This window comes from Falco cherrug, chromosome 3, assembly GCF_023634085.1.
Source record: "Falco cherrug isolate bFalChe1 chromosome 3, bFalChe1.pri, whole genome shotgun sequence".
Lineage (NCBI taxonomy): Eukaryota > Metazoa > Chordata > Aves > Falconiformes > Falconidae > Falco > Falco cherrug.
The window spans coordinates 75,544,904-75,562,104 of NC_073699.1; the positions used below are offsets into that span (position 1 = coordinate 75,544,904).

The 17,201-nt window shown below is 37.0% G+C and overlaps 1 protein-coding gene across 1 annotated transcript in view; it reads left to right on the forward strand.

The window, feature by feature from the left end:
• Nucleotides 1-17,201, forward strand: part of LPCAT1 (lysophosphatidylcholine acyltransferase 1) — a 68,440-nt gene that overhangs the window by 28,046 nt on the left and 23,193 nt on the right. The window contains exons 7-10 of the mRNA XM_055705815.1: nt 141-175; nt 2,835-2,889; nt 6,393-6,475; nt 16,901-17,026. Of these exons, the coding sequence (XP_055561790.1) occupies nt 141-175; nt 2,835-2,889; nt 6,393-6,475; nt 16,901-17,026 (299 nt within the window). The remainder of the gene's footprint in view (nt 1-140; nt 176-2,834; nt 2,890-6,392; nt 6,476-16,900; nt 17,027-17,201) is intronic.

Below are 17,201 nucleotides of genomic sequence, written 5' to 3' on the forward strand. Positions count from 1 at the left end.
CTACTGGTGGTAAGAACCTTTGCAAAGAGGCCACTGAAGTTTCCATGAAAACCTTTAGTCATATGTCATCGGTTACACTATCTATAATGTAATGAAATTTTCAAGTATAATAATTACAACTGTCATGCTTCTCTTCTTAGGACACAATCACATGGACATGGCAAGGACCAGGAGCGTGAGTGGTTTACTTTTTATTGCTTACATCATGATTGCTTTCCATCATTAGTTTTTATTTACATGTCTAACAGGCATATATAGTAGTAATTGCTGGTTATTGGATTATTCCTTGGGATTAATTTGTGTCTTTTATCTACTATTCCCTAATTATGATGATAATCACTTAGAGGAATCCAGGTATAAACAGTGTGTTTCTGCTGCTGTGATTTTGGTGGTTTGCAGGATAGATTTTCGGGTTTGATTTCAAATATTTATTTTTTTTTTTTAGCCAAGTACCTGAAGTAAAAAAATCTTGCTTATGATCTGTATATTTTATTGCCTGCAAATAGATTTGGTGTGTTTCTGTATAAAATCTGTATGGCTCTTGTTTGAAATTTGACTAGTCTCACAGAAAAAGTCAACCCACTTGGGGAATTTGGAGATACTGTTTGAATGTGACTTCAATTTTTTTGTATTCTGCTTTTTAAACAAAATGCTATTCTAGAGGTTCCCTAGTGAACTCACGTAATGTAAAATAGTAAATGAAGCAGTTACTGCTTGTTAAAAAGAGTATTTTTTTAGTATTATTTACATGTTGGGGTTGGAGTAGAAGTTGTAAATGTTTAGATGAAGATCAAAACAAGGAGTTTTCAACCCTAAATTAAGGGGAGTTGGACTTCATAGTTAATAGCTTGCTGTTAGCCTCCTCCTTGGGAAATGTTGTTTTGAATGTCCCACCTGAGGTCCTATATTTTAGTAGTAATGAGGAAACCATTGGGATTAGCCAAGAATCAAATCATTTAGAATTTTTTCAATTTTGAACCTTCAAATGGACTGGGAACCAGGTCTAATTAAGGACACGTCTAGATTTGGAGACTTAAGGAAATCATCAATCACTTTTTAAAGGGTCAGCTTTCAATGAAATTGTCACATTGGAAGTAGATGAATCCATGATAGTGTCTAAAGTAGGTACTGCAGCATTTACTGTGTGTGGGGATTTGTTCTCTCCTTGTGAGTTTCTGCCTCTTCTCTTGCATTTCAACTGCTGTTCATCTTAGCAAGTTAACTCAGCCAGAGGGGAGAAAGGTGAGTAGCTTGCTTCCAGCTTAGTGTCCTACCTGAGGAGTCAAGAACACATAGAAGGAGAAAGAAGAGGGAAGGAACTTGTAGGTGTGTTGCCTCAGACCACTTTAATGTGTACAAAACCCTTATCTGGAAGCGGTGACCTCTGCTAATAAAGTTAAATTAAATTAAAAAAGAATCAGAATCTGAGACAGCATGTAATGTTATGCAAATTCACTGGGTCAGTTTAAATTACAGCTTTACTGTAATTTAATTAGGATTAATTCTCCTGAGTCACCTAAAATGTATTTCTGATGTCTTAGCAAGAAATACTGTTAAGACTGATACAGTCTTGACTTTCTCAGCAAATCTCTCTTCTGTCACAGTGTTAGCTAAAACTTAATCTGGAATGTTGATATATCAGGAGTATTCTGTTTGTTCAGAGCTCTTATAGCCTATAAAACAGATGAAAAACTCATCACATGGAAACTATATGTTTTCTTCCACTTACGGAAAGTAATGTTTTTACTAGTTTGACAGTGTTCAGAGCAGATCAACTAACTTACCTTGAAAACAAATACTGACTAGAGCATACAACTTAAATTTTCTCTGTATCGGACTTGAGTTAGATACACGTTCTATCAGTTTTTAAAATTTATACTTATTTAAGGTTTAATCTTTGAGGATTACAGAACGTTGGCAAAGAGAAAAGTTTACTTATAACTTACTGGGGTTTTTTAATGCTCTTGGACAAGGACCTAGAAACCAGACTTTTCATGTTTCCTGTCAGTGATGTAAACTTCAAATCCCAAGTTCCACGGTTGTTCTTGCTTCTTTTCTTTGCTTTAATGTGTTGGAAGTTCAGTAGGAAAGAAAGCAAAAGAATGTGTTGCAGCCCTGAATTGAGTGCATAGCAAAATGAGTGGGGTGTTACTTCTAGGAATGGCCCTTTATCTAGGGAGGATTTTGGCCAGCCCTCCCCTCACAGTGATTGACTGCTGTAATTACCTAGATACTGCATAAAATGCGGCTATTAATGCTGCTCCCTAATTTAGGTTTACTAAATCCTTTCCTGGATTTGAATCGTACTGCTTTCTAAGGTCAAGTTGATTCCAGTTATCTTGTGTCTTAGGCTACTAAATCACATGTACTGCATTTCATTAACAGACTTGTGAAGTATAATGAACTTTGATTCCAAACCAAGGTAATGATAAAATCTTAGTGGTTATATTTAATCTTGCCAACTCTGTTTCAGGAAAATGCTGTATTCAGCACAGACTTACTCTTTCTTTACATACTATGCATACATCATATCTTACTGTATGTATTGGTACCTGCATATCATGTTATCGTTTGTCTTTCTGCTTTTGTGTATCTTTTAAGATGCAACTTCAGCGTAAATTGCTTTTATTAAACCTTGCAGAATGTAATATATAGAAGTACTCTCAAAGACCTTTTATGTTAATTTTTTATCTGGGTGCAATCATGCCTTCAAGTAGGAATGTTACCTGAAGACTTTGGAGCATAATGTACTACTGTTTTGCTACATATAAATTTTTTCCTCCATCTTTTTTCTCTCTTCCCTCCCCCCCCCCCCCCCCCCCCTTCCTTTTTAGGTTAGAAATTCTGTGGCTTACTTTGTGTCAGTTTCACAATTCTGTGGAAATTGAGGTCAGTAAAAAAACCAGTGTATTCTGAGCAGTATCAGCATACATAATATTGTACTTAATTCTGCAGTAAAAGTTTGTATTCAATCTTTGTATGTACGTCTGTAAAAACAGGTTGAAGTGCCACTTATATTTTTCGACAAATGGCTTCTGTGTCTGAAAATGTAACCTAAAAATACAGCTTTCCACTTGGCTTAAGACTTTACTTTCTTATACATTCAAATTTAGTACATAGATTTGACTCTGTTTAAAGGGCCTTTTGTGAACAAATTTCTTGTCTTTTAATGGCCTTATTACTATTTCAGCGAGTATACAAACTGTGTGTGTTAGATTTCAAAGTGTGTGAACAGTGGTGTATATCTTCTAGAGAAAAATCATTGTAGGTGGTTTCTTATAGGCCAGATATGTTAATATCTCTAGCTAATTATTTTATTAAGCTGCACTGTTCAGAATGTGAAATCAGAAAACACAAAGAAAAATCTATGTATATTCTTAACTTTGTTTTGAGAAAAACACTGTATGATCTTAAGGCTGAAGACTATTGTATTGAAAAGGCAAAAACAGTTAAAACCCTTCCTTTTAAATTGCTGTCTTTATGCATTTTTACAGAGAGTAAATACATTTTTGAGGACAAGTACAGTATTTTAAAGGTGTTAGGAGATTTGACAAATGTTCTACAATTCTTCTGCTTACATTTTTTAATGAAGCAGCTGTTTATCTCTGGAACTGATAGCAGGGTAGACTAATAGGAAGAACTGTTAATACACATGTTAACATTGTAACATATAACTTATGCTAATCACAGTATTTATCATTGTTGTACTCTGTGTGTGTTTATGCTTTAAATTCTTCTCAAAATAATGAATGCACAAAATACCAGCCAGTGAACAGTTGTATCTGTTGCAGAAATAAGTTTGTGTTACCACTTTAGTTGCTTGTTTTCCGCTACTAATAGTATAAATATTAAAAATTTTAAACCCCTTTGTTTCCAAAACAGTGGCCTGCTTTTGGTAGAACAGCCAGGGAGCCACTGCTTCATGCAGGGGTAAGACAAACTAGCTAATGTGGTAGGACTTTTACTCTATCTCAGGAACATGGTTCTCTGCCCTAGGCAAGTAAAATGGATTCTTTCACACAGAACGGAACACTGCTGAGCATTCTTAATTTTTTTGAGGCAGCAGCTGCGAGCAGATGCTGAATTTCTGTTGCTCATACAGGTCTTGCATAAGGACAAGTTAGGATCTTCGGTTGTCTATAAAAAAAAAAAAAGTTAACTTTTGGAAATACTCCATACTAAAGCAGGAGCTCGCGGAGGATAGAGGAGCAGAGCTGTTTGCAAGGCTGCTCGCAAGTATGAGGCAGAGTACTTGAGAGCTACTTGTTGAATCTGCTTTTGCAAGGAGGTGCAGCAGATTTAGGAATGTAGAGGAAAAATGAGTTGTTCTGTGTTCAAAGTTGTGTTTTTCCCCTGGTCTCCAAAGTTTGTTGGCCTTTATTCCGTCAGCACAGGGATACTGGCAAATCCCAACCAGCCTTGACACCTAACTACTGCTGTAGGCCCAGTTAATCAGGGAGATGTACAGCAAAGCAACACAACTTCAGTGTTTTTAATTAAATGATAGCTAGTAAGGTCTAACAGCCAGCAATCAGGATCCAAAGTTTGTTAGTCTGGGCTTATCTGCATATAATGTGTGCTCTGGCATACCATACATGTCATCCAGCATGTATATTGAGAAGCAAGTGTCTATGTAGATTTTATGATAGGTTATGACAAATGTTGGCCTGCCCATTCATCCATCCTGCGCTTGGAACTGGCATGCAAGCAATCTTGTGAAGAAGAAAGGGTATACAGTCATCTGCACACGTGGTTTGTTTTGGCTCATGTTGATTTATTTTGCTGGCCTGTCAGCTTCAGTGTTCATACATCCATCACTGTGTGCAGCAGCTGAGAGTTCTTCTAGTTTTGTTAGTGGTGCTGAAATGATTGTGCAGTTTCTGTCCAGTTGGACACAGACATGTAGAACACCTCTGAAACTGCCTTATATTCAAACTTGTCCTGTGTTTGGATGAATGACTTGATAGCAGTTTTCAACTGAAAGAAACAGAATGGGGCTTGGAAGCTGAAGGAACAATCTTTTCTATGTCTGTTAGTTTTACAGTCTTTGTCTTATTGTACATTACATCACATCAGGCTGGCATACCTGCTTGTAAACCTGTAAGACAGGAGTCATATGTTTTCAGAATCAGCGGTGCATGTAGGGAAAACAGTAGCAAAATCCAAAATAAAGATTTGTCCATGACTGCATACTTCTAAGAAACAGTTAGACAAACATCTAATGACAGGATTTTGAGTACTGCTGATCATACCATTATACGATTCTGAAAATATAGCTAACTTCTTAGTTACTGAGAAGTATTTGCTTAAATGATAAATTTTTGTTTATTCCCCAGTTGTTATTTTCCTTTTTAAAGACCAGTGTGAAATTTCTGGATCATAATTCCTGTTTTGTACTACCCATAGGTAATTACATGATATATAACTAAGCTTTTTACAACTTTGGTTTCTACTGCAGAGATTTTCCATGGAATTATGAATATTTTGTTCACTTAGTGCATAAATTATCTAATTCCATTGCACTAAGGCAATTGTCTGTCTGGTACTGAGCAGGAGTGGGAATCAAGAGTGCTCCCTTCATCTGAGAAGTATGTTACTTAGCAGAAATAGGATATTTTGAGGGTTTTTGTAGGTGAGACTGGCCATGATCTTGGGGCTTACATCATATTTCAGTGAACACGTAGCCAAAAGCTGGAAGGTCTTTTAATATAGGCCATCATATTCTGAAAACTGCCTTTTCTATGGCAGGTCTCCAGCAGTTCTGGTTTAGTTTTCCCCTTCCAACCTCAGCTGTTCTGTTATTCTATGGCCATCTGCATTTATTTAGAATTTTTCTTTCAATTGAGTATTAATAACTAGCGTTCAATTTAAAGGAGAAATTTTTCAAAACATCCGACAACAGAAGGTAAAAACACAACAGTCATATATGATTTCTAAACGTGCAGGGGATATGTATCTCATATAAATACTTGATGCCCCAAGAATTTGAATTCTTGCTATTTAAGCTATAGAAAAATGTTTATGTAGCAGGTGCTTTTCTTGCATATCTAGAAAGAGCTGAATAATAAAAGATGTAAAAGAAAGGTCTGTGCAAGAAAATGCTAATACTTTTAAATGATTTAAAAAATTATTGGTCCCACCTATGAAAGGAAGATAAACCCGTACTTGGGTTCATGAGGTAAGAAATTAGCAGAGTCCCTGTTATATGAATTTCTAGAAGTATGATGCAGCCTTAGGCATTCAAGAGTTATTTTTAATTTTTTTATAGTCCTTTTGTTAATATGATTTTGTAAGTAGCAACAAAATACAACTATATCTTTCACCGTAGTGCTATAGGAGAGATTGTTTAAAATGTTAAATATTCTCAGTATAATTCAGTTATCTGTCTGCAGTTTCTACCAGTGTATATTCCTTCAGAAGAAGAAAGAAAAAATCCAGTGTTATATGCCAATAACGTCAGACATGTAATGGCAGAGTAAGTATGTTGTAATATGGAATAAAAATAGATGTGTGGTTTTAATTTTAAGATCAAGAAAGTATTGTGAAATCAAGTCAGTGTAGTTACCTGCTTGCAAAAAAGCTTGTAGTCTGCAGTAGTGTATAGAAAACTTTATATAGCAGTTGTCTTCCTCTCTGAGGAGGCCAGAGCGCCGCAAATACAGCAGGAACTGTAGAAGTTGGTGGTTTGAGTGTGTGGGGTTTTTCTAACATGTCTTTGTATAGCAACCCAGTTCCGCTTGCTACTATGGGTATTTAGTCTTCTGGGGAGAAAAGTAAAGTTGAATTTTATGAAGGATAAAGTAACTGAATTTTGTATTAATTGAGATTGCATTTTAAGCTGTGATTTATTTTTTTTAATCATGTCAGGAATGATTTTGTGTATTCATCAACTAACGTGTTAGTCTGTGGTTATTTCAAATAGTAAAGCACAGCAAACCTGTTTCTGTTGGAAACAGAGCACTGATACAGTGCAAACTAATTGAAGTTGAATGTTAATATGATGGCACAACACTTGTCTATAGTGTATAATAAAGCCAACGTTGAATACACAGACTTTATTCTCTTTTGTTGTATTTTTTATTAATGTTATTCATTTTTTTGTCATTTCAGTAAATCTTCCATTAATAGGCATGCTTTTCAGTATTCATATAGGACCCTCAGGTCTATGATCATTAATAACTGTAGAAGGATTTATGAATCTCTCTAATCCTAATTTTGAAATACGTTGTGAAATCTTAATTTCCTTTGTGTAACTTCTTTTCCGTTTCTAAGATACCACTTTCAGCCAAAGGCCAGTTTGTAGACAGAAACTGGTAGTTCTGTGGTTTATAAGCAGAACTCAGCTCTGTGAGTTTCCTTAAGGATGTTGGGCCTATGTAACAATAGATCAATACTCAATCTGTTGTATGAAAGGATGTTTTTCACAAAAGAAAAACCAAAGCTATCGGCATTAAGCAGCCTATCTTAGACTTGCAGTGGCCTCAGACTTTTGTAGTTAACTCAAGACAGTCAGCTGGTGCTATGTAAGTGTTGTCCTCAGACCTTGGGCAGAAGGCTGTGTTATGAAACCTTTGTTCTGAACTCTACTCCAGTCAGATGACATGGATTGTGTGGTATAAGGAGAATTTTTGAAAACCTACAGAAGTTTATAACAACTGGCATGTTTAAAGCCTTCCCTTCTATGTGTGTGTAGGAGGAGAGACATGATTTTCCTTGTCCTTTTGTTTCTCCATCCTACCTTTGTAGAAATAGGCATTTGAAGTAACAAGTGAGATACAAGTCTAAAGGGAAGACTATCAGAATAGAGGATGGCAGGTATGGCTGAGGTGAAGAAGAGGCTGTAGATGCTGTGTGAAAGGAAAATAAATGTGTTTGGATATCAAAGTTCTGAAGTTAAAATGCAGATGGGAATAAACCAGCATGCTGATGGCTGGATACCATGGATTATTGTAGACCAGTTAAAATAACATCAACGTAACCAAAACTTATTTATTTCAGACCACTTCCAAATGCTTACTTGTAGTGGCAGTTCTCCAGACTCTCTCAGTACATACACTTGGCTTTTGGTACAGAAGATAACAGCTTAGATGCTGTCAGTCAGTTCTGGAGCTGTAGCAGTTATAAACCTGATGCCTGAGGTGCTATTTGGTGCTAGCATTGCACTCTGCACTGCTGAATGAAGGACAGTGTTACTGCTTCATCTAGATTTGTCGCCTTTTCTTGAAGATCAGATTGGTGGCAGTGAACTACTTGGATGTGAAGAGGTGACTTCAGGATCTGTTTAGAACTCTGCTTTGCCCTTTCCATCATTTTTCTGGAAGAAGAGTCTAATCCTACTGGATATATATACACAGCAGCAGAGGTGGCAGTCCCAGATGATAATGTATTTGTCATCTAGAACCGGTGTCATAGCGAAACCTTGTGTCTTGCCTGTGATTTCAAGGGGTATTGATAGAACTTGCTGAGTGCAACAATGAACACAGTTTCCGCTCCCGAAATGTGTTTGCCTTCATCATAATCTTGTCTTATGAACAGCTTCTGCTAAGTGCTGAACAAAGCACTTTAACAGGATGTCTGATTCTTAATGCTGCTTCTGCTTGTTGACTGCAGAATTTTTGGTTTAGCCTTACATGTTTAGCTTCTCTGTGGGCAGCCACAGATGGGAGTGATGGGGATGTCTGTATAGTTCCTGTTGGCTTATATGCAAATTGAATATTTGACAAAGGAGATGCTGTCATTCAGAGGTTTGCTTCAACCCACCGTTTGTATCGTGCATCTTTTCTGCTGCCATATATCATCCGTTTGAATATGAACACGCACTGGTTTGCTTTTGCTGGATCATTGTGCTGCTTTTGGCTGAGAGAGTTAATTTGCTTCATAGTAGCTAGTATGGGGCTATGTTTTGGATTTGTACTGAAGATAGTGTTGAGAGTACAGGGATGTTTTAGTTACTGCTGAGCAGCATTTACACAGAGCCAGGGCGTTTTCTGCTTCGCGAACCACCCCACCAGCGACCAGGTGGGGGGTGCACAAGAAGCTGGGAGGGGACATAGCTGCGACAGCTGACCTAAACTGGCTAAAGGGATATTCCATACTATATGACATCATGCTCAGCATATAAAGCTGGGGAAAGAAGGCAGCAGTGGCTTGGTGGGGGGTGGATGTTCAGTGTGATGGTGTCTTTGTCTTCCCAAGTAACCCTTTTGCGTGATGGAGCCCAGCTTTCCTGGGGACGGCTGAACACCCGCCTGCCAATGGGAAGTGGTGAATTAATTCCTTGTTTTCCTTTGCTTGCATGTGGCACTTGTTTTACCTATTAAACTGTCTGTTTTTTTCAACCCACAAGTTTTCTTACCTTTCTGATTCTCTCCGGCATCCCACTGAGGGGGGAGTGAGCGAGTGGTGATGTGGTGCTTAGTTGCTGGCTGGTGTTAAACCATGACAACCATGTTGGGGACGATCGTCTCACTGATGTGAATGTTGTGATCAAAAGTTACTGTGTCTGGATTACTGTTCTGCAAGCATCCTTTCCTGCTGCTTTTCAGGACCTCCTTTAACAGACTTCTTCTAAACTTGTTTTCAAATGTAATATGAGCTGATCTCTTGATGAGTGGTATTTCAGTATTTGTGCGCTGTCACCAAATTCCACAAGAATCCAGGTGACAGATTTCCATATTTTCTTTTTTAAAGGACACTGTCATGATAGAAAATGAATTTAAGGTGCTCAGCTTTTACAGACCTTTTGGTTGCACTTGTGACTGTTCCCTACATTACAAACTCGTAGTGGTGTCTTCCGTTGCAGTTCTCATCAGGAGGATGAGCACAATCCAAGTCTTGCAAGTTTACAACATCTATAAAAATACAAAATTTCTTTCTAAAAGGGTTTCTTAATCTCACCTATGCAATTACCGGTGTTTTCATGTCTGTAATCTTTAATCTTTTTTCTCATTGAGATAGTTATTCAACAGTATTGGGCCAAAAAGTAGAATCATGTGCCGTCTTGTTACAGCCATTCATCTCAGTTTATTCTGTTTGGGAATTATCTGTGTAATCGAAACTGGAATTACTCATGCAGGATAGGCACTGCTGCTGAATAGTTACTCCATGCTTGTCTTCCTTTGGATCATTTTCTTATTCTGCACAGAAGGTATGTGCAGATTAGGTTTATCTGCTGTTTAAAGTATGCCCCCCTACTTATTCCCTATCAATCTGCTTTGCATTTGATTTTTTCTCATACAACCTATTTTGAGCAAGTCTGTCTTGTTTGTTCTTTCTGGCCTTGTTCTGACTGCTACTCTGTTTAGTCAACATCCATCTCATCCACAGCATGCTATCAGGAAGTATGCTTAGAGTCACTTTCAAATCACTGAAAATGTTGAGTGCTTTTAAATATTGCAACAGTCCATGCAGGTTCTCTTTAAAATAAATAAAATTTGGTGGTATCTTGAGGTCTAATTCACTTCCTATGTTTCTTATTGCTCTGATACACTTCGAAAACCACCATGCTAGTAAGTCATGCCAGGTAGATACGTATTATATTGGCTCACTTCTGTATTAACAATTGGAAATCATCATTTGGGTCCTCATGTGCATGAGCTATTATCACCTTGCATTGGTGGTAGTCAGTGTCAAGCTTTCTGAACTAAGTTATGTTTGTATTTTATATACCTTCAAAGTATTAACTCATGATTAACTAGAACTACGGTAGTGTTGTAAAATGTCAGCATGTAGACCCAGGAGTTCTGAAGTTTCTTTTGTGGCAGTCCCAGAAAGGCAGAGTATCTGTAGAAGTGCCAAAATGTCTGGTTTGTATTTTTTCCAATAACTTTGTTTTTCTTCTCCACTTACACAAACATTTTAAAATGTTTTTATATTTACAGTAGATGCTCAAATCAATTAAAGTGCAGTGTGTTAGACATGGAACTTAAAAACATCTGTCTTCCTTATGTTTTCTCTGTCAAATCCTTGCCAGGATCACTTTCCCCTTATTTGAGTATATCATACTGTTAAAGCAGTAACTCTTACCAGCCTGACATAGGAGGATTTTTGCTTATGAGAAATGAATCCTTTTTGCCTTCACCAGCATGCTAGAAAAATAGATTACAGATAATATTCTGTATTCACTCCACTTTTTGTCATCTTCTATGTAGTCAAAATCAGATACTTTTTTTCTTGCAGGCTTTGACATAGATTATGATTTCTGCCAGTGTATGTGATAGGGTAATGCTAGCTCCCAAAGAATAGCCTTGAGAATGTGGGTTTACAGTAGCATACTAGTCTGTCTCATGACTATTTGTTGTATTTTCAGTGAACAATCAAATTTAACTTTGGAAAAAACGCTGTGCTTTGTGCCTGTGCTGTCAGGTTTTGTGTGTGAGTCTGCAGAAGTACTGGTTGGATGCTCAGCATTCAAGTTTGAAGTTTACTTTTCCTGGTCATTTTTGTACCATCAAAGGCGTGAGGATTAGTGTAAGTGGAATTACTTAAGTGCTGAAGTTGACAAGCACCCATTTGTTTAGGTTTCAGGCCATGTACAAAAATGGCAGTCAGCACTACATGGTACATTCTTTATTTCTGTGAACACAATGAGTGTGGCAATTAGGGGAACATGGTTACTGAACAGGGTTAACTGTATGCAGCTTCTTGCTATGTTTATTTTCTCAAGGAATAAATAATTCTTAAAAATTTAAGTAATGTTTTTGCAAGTCTTGTTTGAACTAGAATTTTGAGTCCTGACAACACAGAGAACCTGCTTCATTTTTCACCCCTTGAAGATTTGTGATGTACAAGCCTACAAGACCAATAATTACAGGACCCATTTTCTTAACACAAGGGATAAATACAACTGTTAGCAGCTGCTTTTTCTGTCTAAAAATTAAACCATCATGAGATTATATATTCTTGATGTGAATGCCAGACTCTCATGACTGAACCTTCTTTTGTTTAGAGAACATCACAAAGTAGGAGTAGTCCAAGGAGAGAAAAGGGGCTACCTACCCTGGCCTACCAGATCTAAATAGGTGAAAGCGCTTCAGTTTGGGAAAGAAAGAAAAAGCAAAAGAAAAGAAAAAGTGGAGAGTTGTTTTGAAGGTCATTATTTTAATGAGTGTTCTGGAAATGCTTGGTAGGGAAAGTCTGTGACTTTCCGTAGCAGAAGAGAAAGCAAGCACTCAGTAGTAGATTAGCTGAAAGTAAATGGAAGTACACTTTAAAACATGTACAGAACTGTGTCATTTGCTACCAGATGCGTAAAATGAGTTCATCAGAGCTGAGATATACTGTAAAAGAATTGGGTCCATCAGTAATTCTAAAACACAACGGCACAAATAGTCTATAATTCAGGATGTTCTTATACAGATGACTGCTAGAAGCTGGGGTTATATGTCCACCATGCTTTGTATGTCTTTCTACCAAATATATGATATTGGAAGTAAAATACCAAATCTGATATCCTTTTAATGTTTTCAGCACCCTATGAAGATTACAGCCAAAGTAAAGGGTTATTTTGAGCAGCCTGTGCAGTATTTTCTAGATTAGTTCGCAGTTCTGCTTATTAACAATGTAAAACATTTTGAAAATGTTTTTGTTGAAGCATAGATTCAGAATGTCACAATATTGCCTGTACTGTTTTCTCTCACTTTGCATAATATTACAGCAGTCACATTCTGTTTTATGTTCAGAATTTTGTGTGCGTAGTGGATTGGTATGCAGAAAATGAGAAAGTTGATAATTTATTTTTATATTATGACTGCACAAGTGTTAGACATAGGGAGCTGTTTGGTGTGAGAAGGGAAGGGTATAACAAGTACACTGCTGTGTTTAACAGGTTGGGTTTGCAGGAGGCTTTTGGGGTTTGGTTTGTGGGGTTTTTTTTGGTTTGTTTGTTTTTTTTAAGTGACTCGCTGACTTTGGAATTTCATGTAGTGTGATATCAGGAAAGGTAAATGGGATTTCATGGAAGGTAGGGAGGAAAAATGTCTCAAGGTCTTATGTCAAGCCAGACATGCATGTCTGGCTATATAAAATTGCTGAACATTAAAAAGGCCAAGCTTGGGTTAACTGACTATGAAAGCAGCGGTAATATGAAGAAAAGGGGGGGAGGGGGAAGCTTCCAAATAAAGATATGAGAAAAGCCGCTGTGTTTCTAGTTTATTAAAAACAGTGAGTTGCACTTGCAATTTGCATCTCAAATTATCTTTTCTTTTCCTAGCAGTTGAATTAAAGTAGAGAAAGATTGCCCAGAGATAAGTTAGAATAGTTTGGTAACTGCTTCTGTAGAAGATCCTGTGAGTTGCAATTGCACCCAGGCTTTACAGTGAATTCTAGTATGCCAGTCTTTATTCAAAGAAATGGAAAAATTCACAAGTCTTAGCACAACTGATGAACATTATATGTTCCCCAGCTTCAGTTTCTTCAGCATTCTGAGCTGAAATAAAGGTCCTTTCATGTTGAAACTGCTAGCCCTACAGAGCTTGTGATTTACCTTCTGAACTCGAGCCCCTTGAACTCTAATTGCCCTGACCTTGGTTGATCCTGTGACTGAACTTTACTGTGAGCAAAACTTGTTTCTTCCTCTTTACTTCTGATTTTGTAATTCTGAAAGTCTGGATATATATATAAACACTGTTTCAGTTCATTTTGCTTTTTTTGAAAGTCCATAGGCTGGAAAATTGCCAACAGGTGAGCAAGAGAAGATGCTTTTATCCTTCTCAGTCCTGTTTTGTGTATTGTGTTGACACTGGGCATACATGCAGGCATTAATTGTAGTGGGAGTTTTCCTGTACTGGTATCACTGTACGTCTGGCCCAAATACTCTTCCTGTAAGGGGTGGACACAGCTATCAAAAGATGCAGGTTGTATTTTCCCCCCTGATGGTTTGGCTGAATCTGGCATGGTCCCTGCTTTTGTTTGGAAGTTGTTCTGTATCATCAGTTAAGTTTTGGTGTTTGTTGGGTTTTGTTTTGTGGGTTTGGGTGTTGGGTTTTTTTAATATATATTTTATTCCTCTGGCTGGGCTCCTTTGACATGTTTGGGGACCATTATTTATGAGAAGTTATTTAAATCTGGCATTGGTTCTGGGATGACAGCCAGTCAGGCTTCTACCCTCCCCGTGCCGCCGCGCACACCCCCCCCACCCCCCCCCTCCCGGCCTGAGTGGCCTGATCTTTCTTAGTCATCTTTCTTTTGATGTGTTTGAAAAGCGTCTAGCTTTTAGTTTTAACACGTTATTGTTCCTTGCTTTGGCTTCTCACCTTATGGTTATGTTTTAACTTGTCTGTTTTCCTTGAGAGAATGTTTTTAAAAAAAGTTTTTGTTCTAATTGCCACCTTAATCAGTTGCTGAGTCATACTGGATTTTTTTTTGTCTTCTCAGAATCTTTTTTTGAAAAGTGTCTTGTCACTTCTGATTCCATAAGATGTGTTGTTTTGTACCACAAACGAACACTTTACACTTACAGTTTCTTCTTTTAACTTTTAACTAGCTTCCCCTTTTCTGTGTAGCTGCCCTACTCTTCAGCTGTTTGTCTGTGAGCTCCTGTATTTCTGTTATGTGCTATACCTATTGTTGCCTTAAGATCTGATGAAATTTTGTGTAATGTGCCTGGCTGGACAAGATCTTTGGTTATTACCATATTCTTTTATGTAAGCCACTCTGGTTAGTACTGCTTATAGTGTCTCCTTGCTGCCCTAGTAGTTCATCTATTTCACTTTCAGTTAATAGGGCTGTCTTGTAAGGATGATCTCGTGTGCACACAGTACAAAAAAAGGAATTAACTCTCCTTCTGTCATCCACCCCTTTTTCTTCTTCCAAGTAAAACTGATTTTGTATTATACCAATTATTTCACGCTGTATAATACGATGTTATATTGAATACCATATAAAGAAATACTGACAAGACCTGCAATACCTGATCTCTAATTCAGGTGGAACTTGGAAATGAATTTAAATCCCACAGCATGGGGGAGTTCTTCATCTGGATTTTACACACCATTCATTACTATGTTAACCATAAGTCTATGGGATGAAACACGATACCACAAGAACCTTGTGTCCATTCCATTAATGTGACTTCTGATTTGCAAATACTACTAGGACACTATTCATAGGAGGAGTGGAGTGATGAAACAGGGACAGATCAAGAAGTGAAAAATCTGGAAGAACTGAATCTAATCCCTTCATATCGCCCACATGGGGCAGTCTAGCCTTCAACAGCCTGCAGGATTTTAAGAAGCCTTTTCTATGTAGCTGTATCTTTTCATTTAGTTGACTTTTTACTTTTGTTCCTTCCTGTTTGTTTCTTCTTGCAAGGAGGAGGCTGTTCATCTAAAATCACTACCCTGTATGTCCTTGTTCAATTCATAAGTAGATTATAAAAGATACCTAATTTTTTTAATGTATTTGGTACTTGAGCTTGAATATCTTAGTGATGTGTTCTTCCTGAATATTTGACTTCCTTGGCCTTAGAGAGAAGAGAGAAACCCTGATCAGTAGGGTTTAATGTTAAGTGCATGTCTTACTAATATGTTAGAATCCCTGAAGTTTGACAGTTAATTGGTGGATAAAAGAGAACTGGTTTATGCTACTTATGTTGGTGTTCAAAGGCCTTGTAATGAGATTCTGGGGAAGAGGCTACTTAACAGAAATTAGGTTGTTATTACATGAGCGGTAACTGCCATTACAGATCAAACTGTCCATAATAAAATGTAAAATTAAATGCAGAGTTTTTGTCAAAGCCAAAATGACTGTGGCATGCCTCAGGGTTTTGTATCGATCTTGTCATTACTGTATTTTAACTTCACAGATCAAAAAAGTAGTAAGATAGAAAAACCTATAGGTGGAAAGAATGAAGGTAAGTCAAGAAGAAAAATTTTGTGAAGACTTCATCAAGTTAAAAAAGGTTGCACAAAGGAGATCACTTTCTGTACTAGTATAAGTAAAATCAAGTGTAATAGAAAACATGCAGATGAGCTACTCATATGGAGCAGTGTTTGCTTTCTAAATTGTCTTATGTTTGTACACTGAATTCTTAAAGGTCTCTTCCAAACTGAAGGGTCTTTCTCTCAACTTGGGTGCAGCAAATGCAGTGCAACTACAGTATCTGGATTTCTTTGAAATCTCTTTTGGTGCCGCTATTACTACAGAGCACCAAGTTAGAAGTAAAGCAAAAATAAGTACTTAATTGTTTGGCATATAAAAACTTGGGAATATTTTGTCTTCTACCTTTCTTGTGTTACTGCTGGTTTTGGCTGGGATAAAGTTATTTTTCTCCATAGTAGCAAGTATGGGGCTATGCTTCGGGTCTGTGGTGAAAATAGTGTTGGTAGTACAGGGATGTTTTTGTTATTGCTGAGCAGTCCTTACACAGTCAAGGCCTTAAACCCTTGTGTTTGCTTAGAGTTTACTTGCTAGAACATAAAGTATAAAAGCCATTCTTTATAGAGTAGTGTTGCCTGTTGTATAATTGTAATCTTATCTGAAGGTAATAGTTGTTCTGCCTGGGTGATTATTGATTTGTTAATATGTTAGTATACTAATATAAAAATTTAATGTAACTATTACTAAATATATTTTTGTTCTAGATTAATAATTCTGAAACCCTTGTTATTCACTTCAATGAAAATATTAAGGAATTTGAAAACCTCTGCACTGCCTAATTTTTCTCTTTTATTCTTTTATATTTTTGTGTACTTGTAAAGTCAAAATAGATGTTCTGCAATTGATAGAGTACCATATTTCATTCTTTCTATGTTGAACTTCCTTTTATGGGCTCACTCTTACAGTTCTTTGTAATAGAGAGCATAATTGTTACAGGATTTCTTGCTATAAACTCAGCAGATTAACTCCTTTTTTTTTTTTCTTAGATTATTTTGCTTTAACATGTTTCTTTGGCTTATTCAAGGGCATTGGGAGTTCCAGTGACAGACTATACGTTTGAAGACTGTCAGCTAGCTTTGGCTGAAGGACAACTTCGTCTGCCTTCAGACACGTGTCTTTTAGAATTTGCAAAGCTTGTGAGAAGCCTTGGGTGAGCATATGCAATATTTATATGTAAGGTGCATCTTTATTATATATGTTTATAGTTTTCTCTTCATATAAAAATATTGCATTTATGAATATATATGGAATGTTGTCATACTACAATTGAGGAAACAGTAATGTAAAATTAAACCAATACTGTTCTACGTTTGCAAGCAGCACCC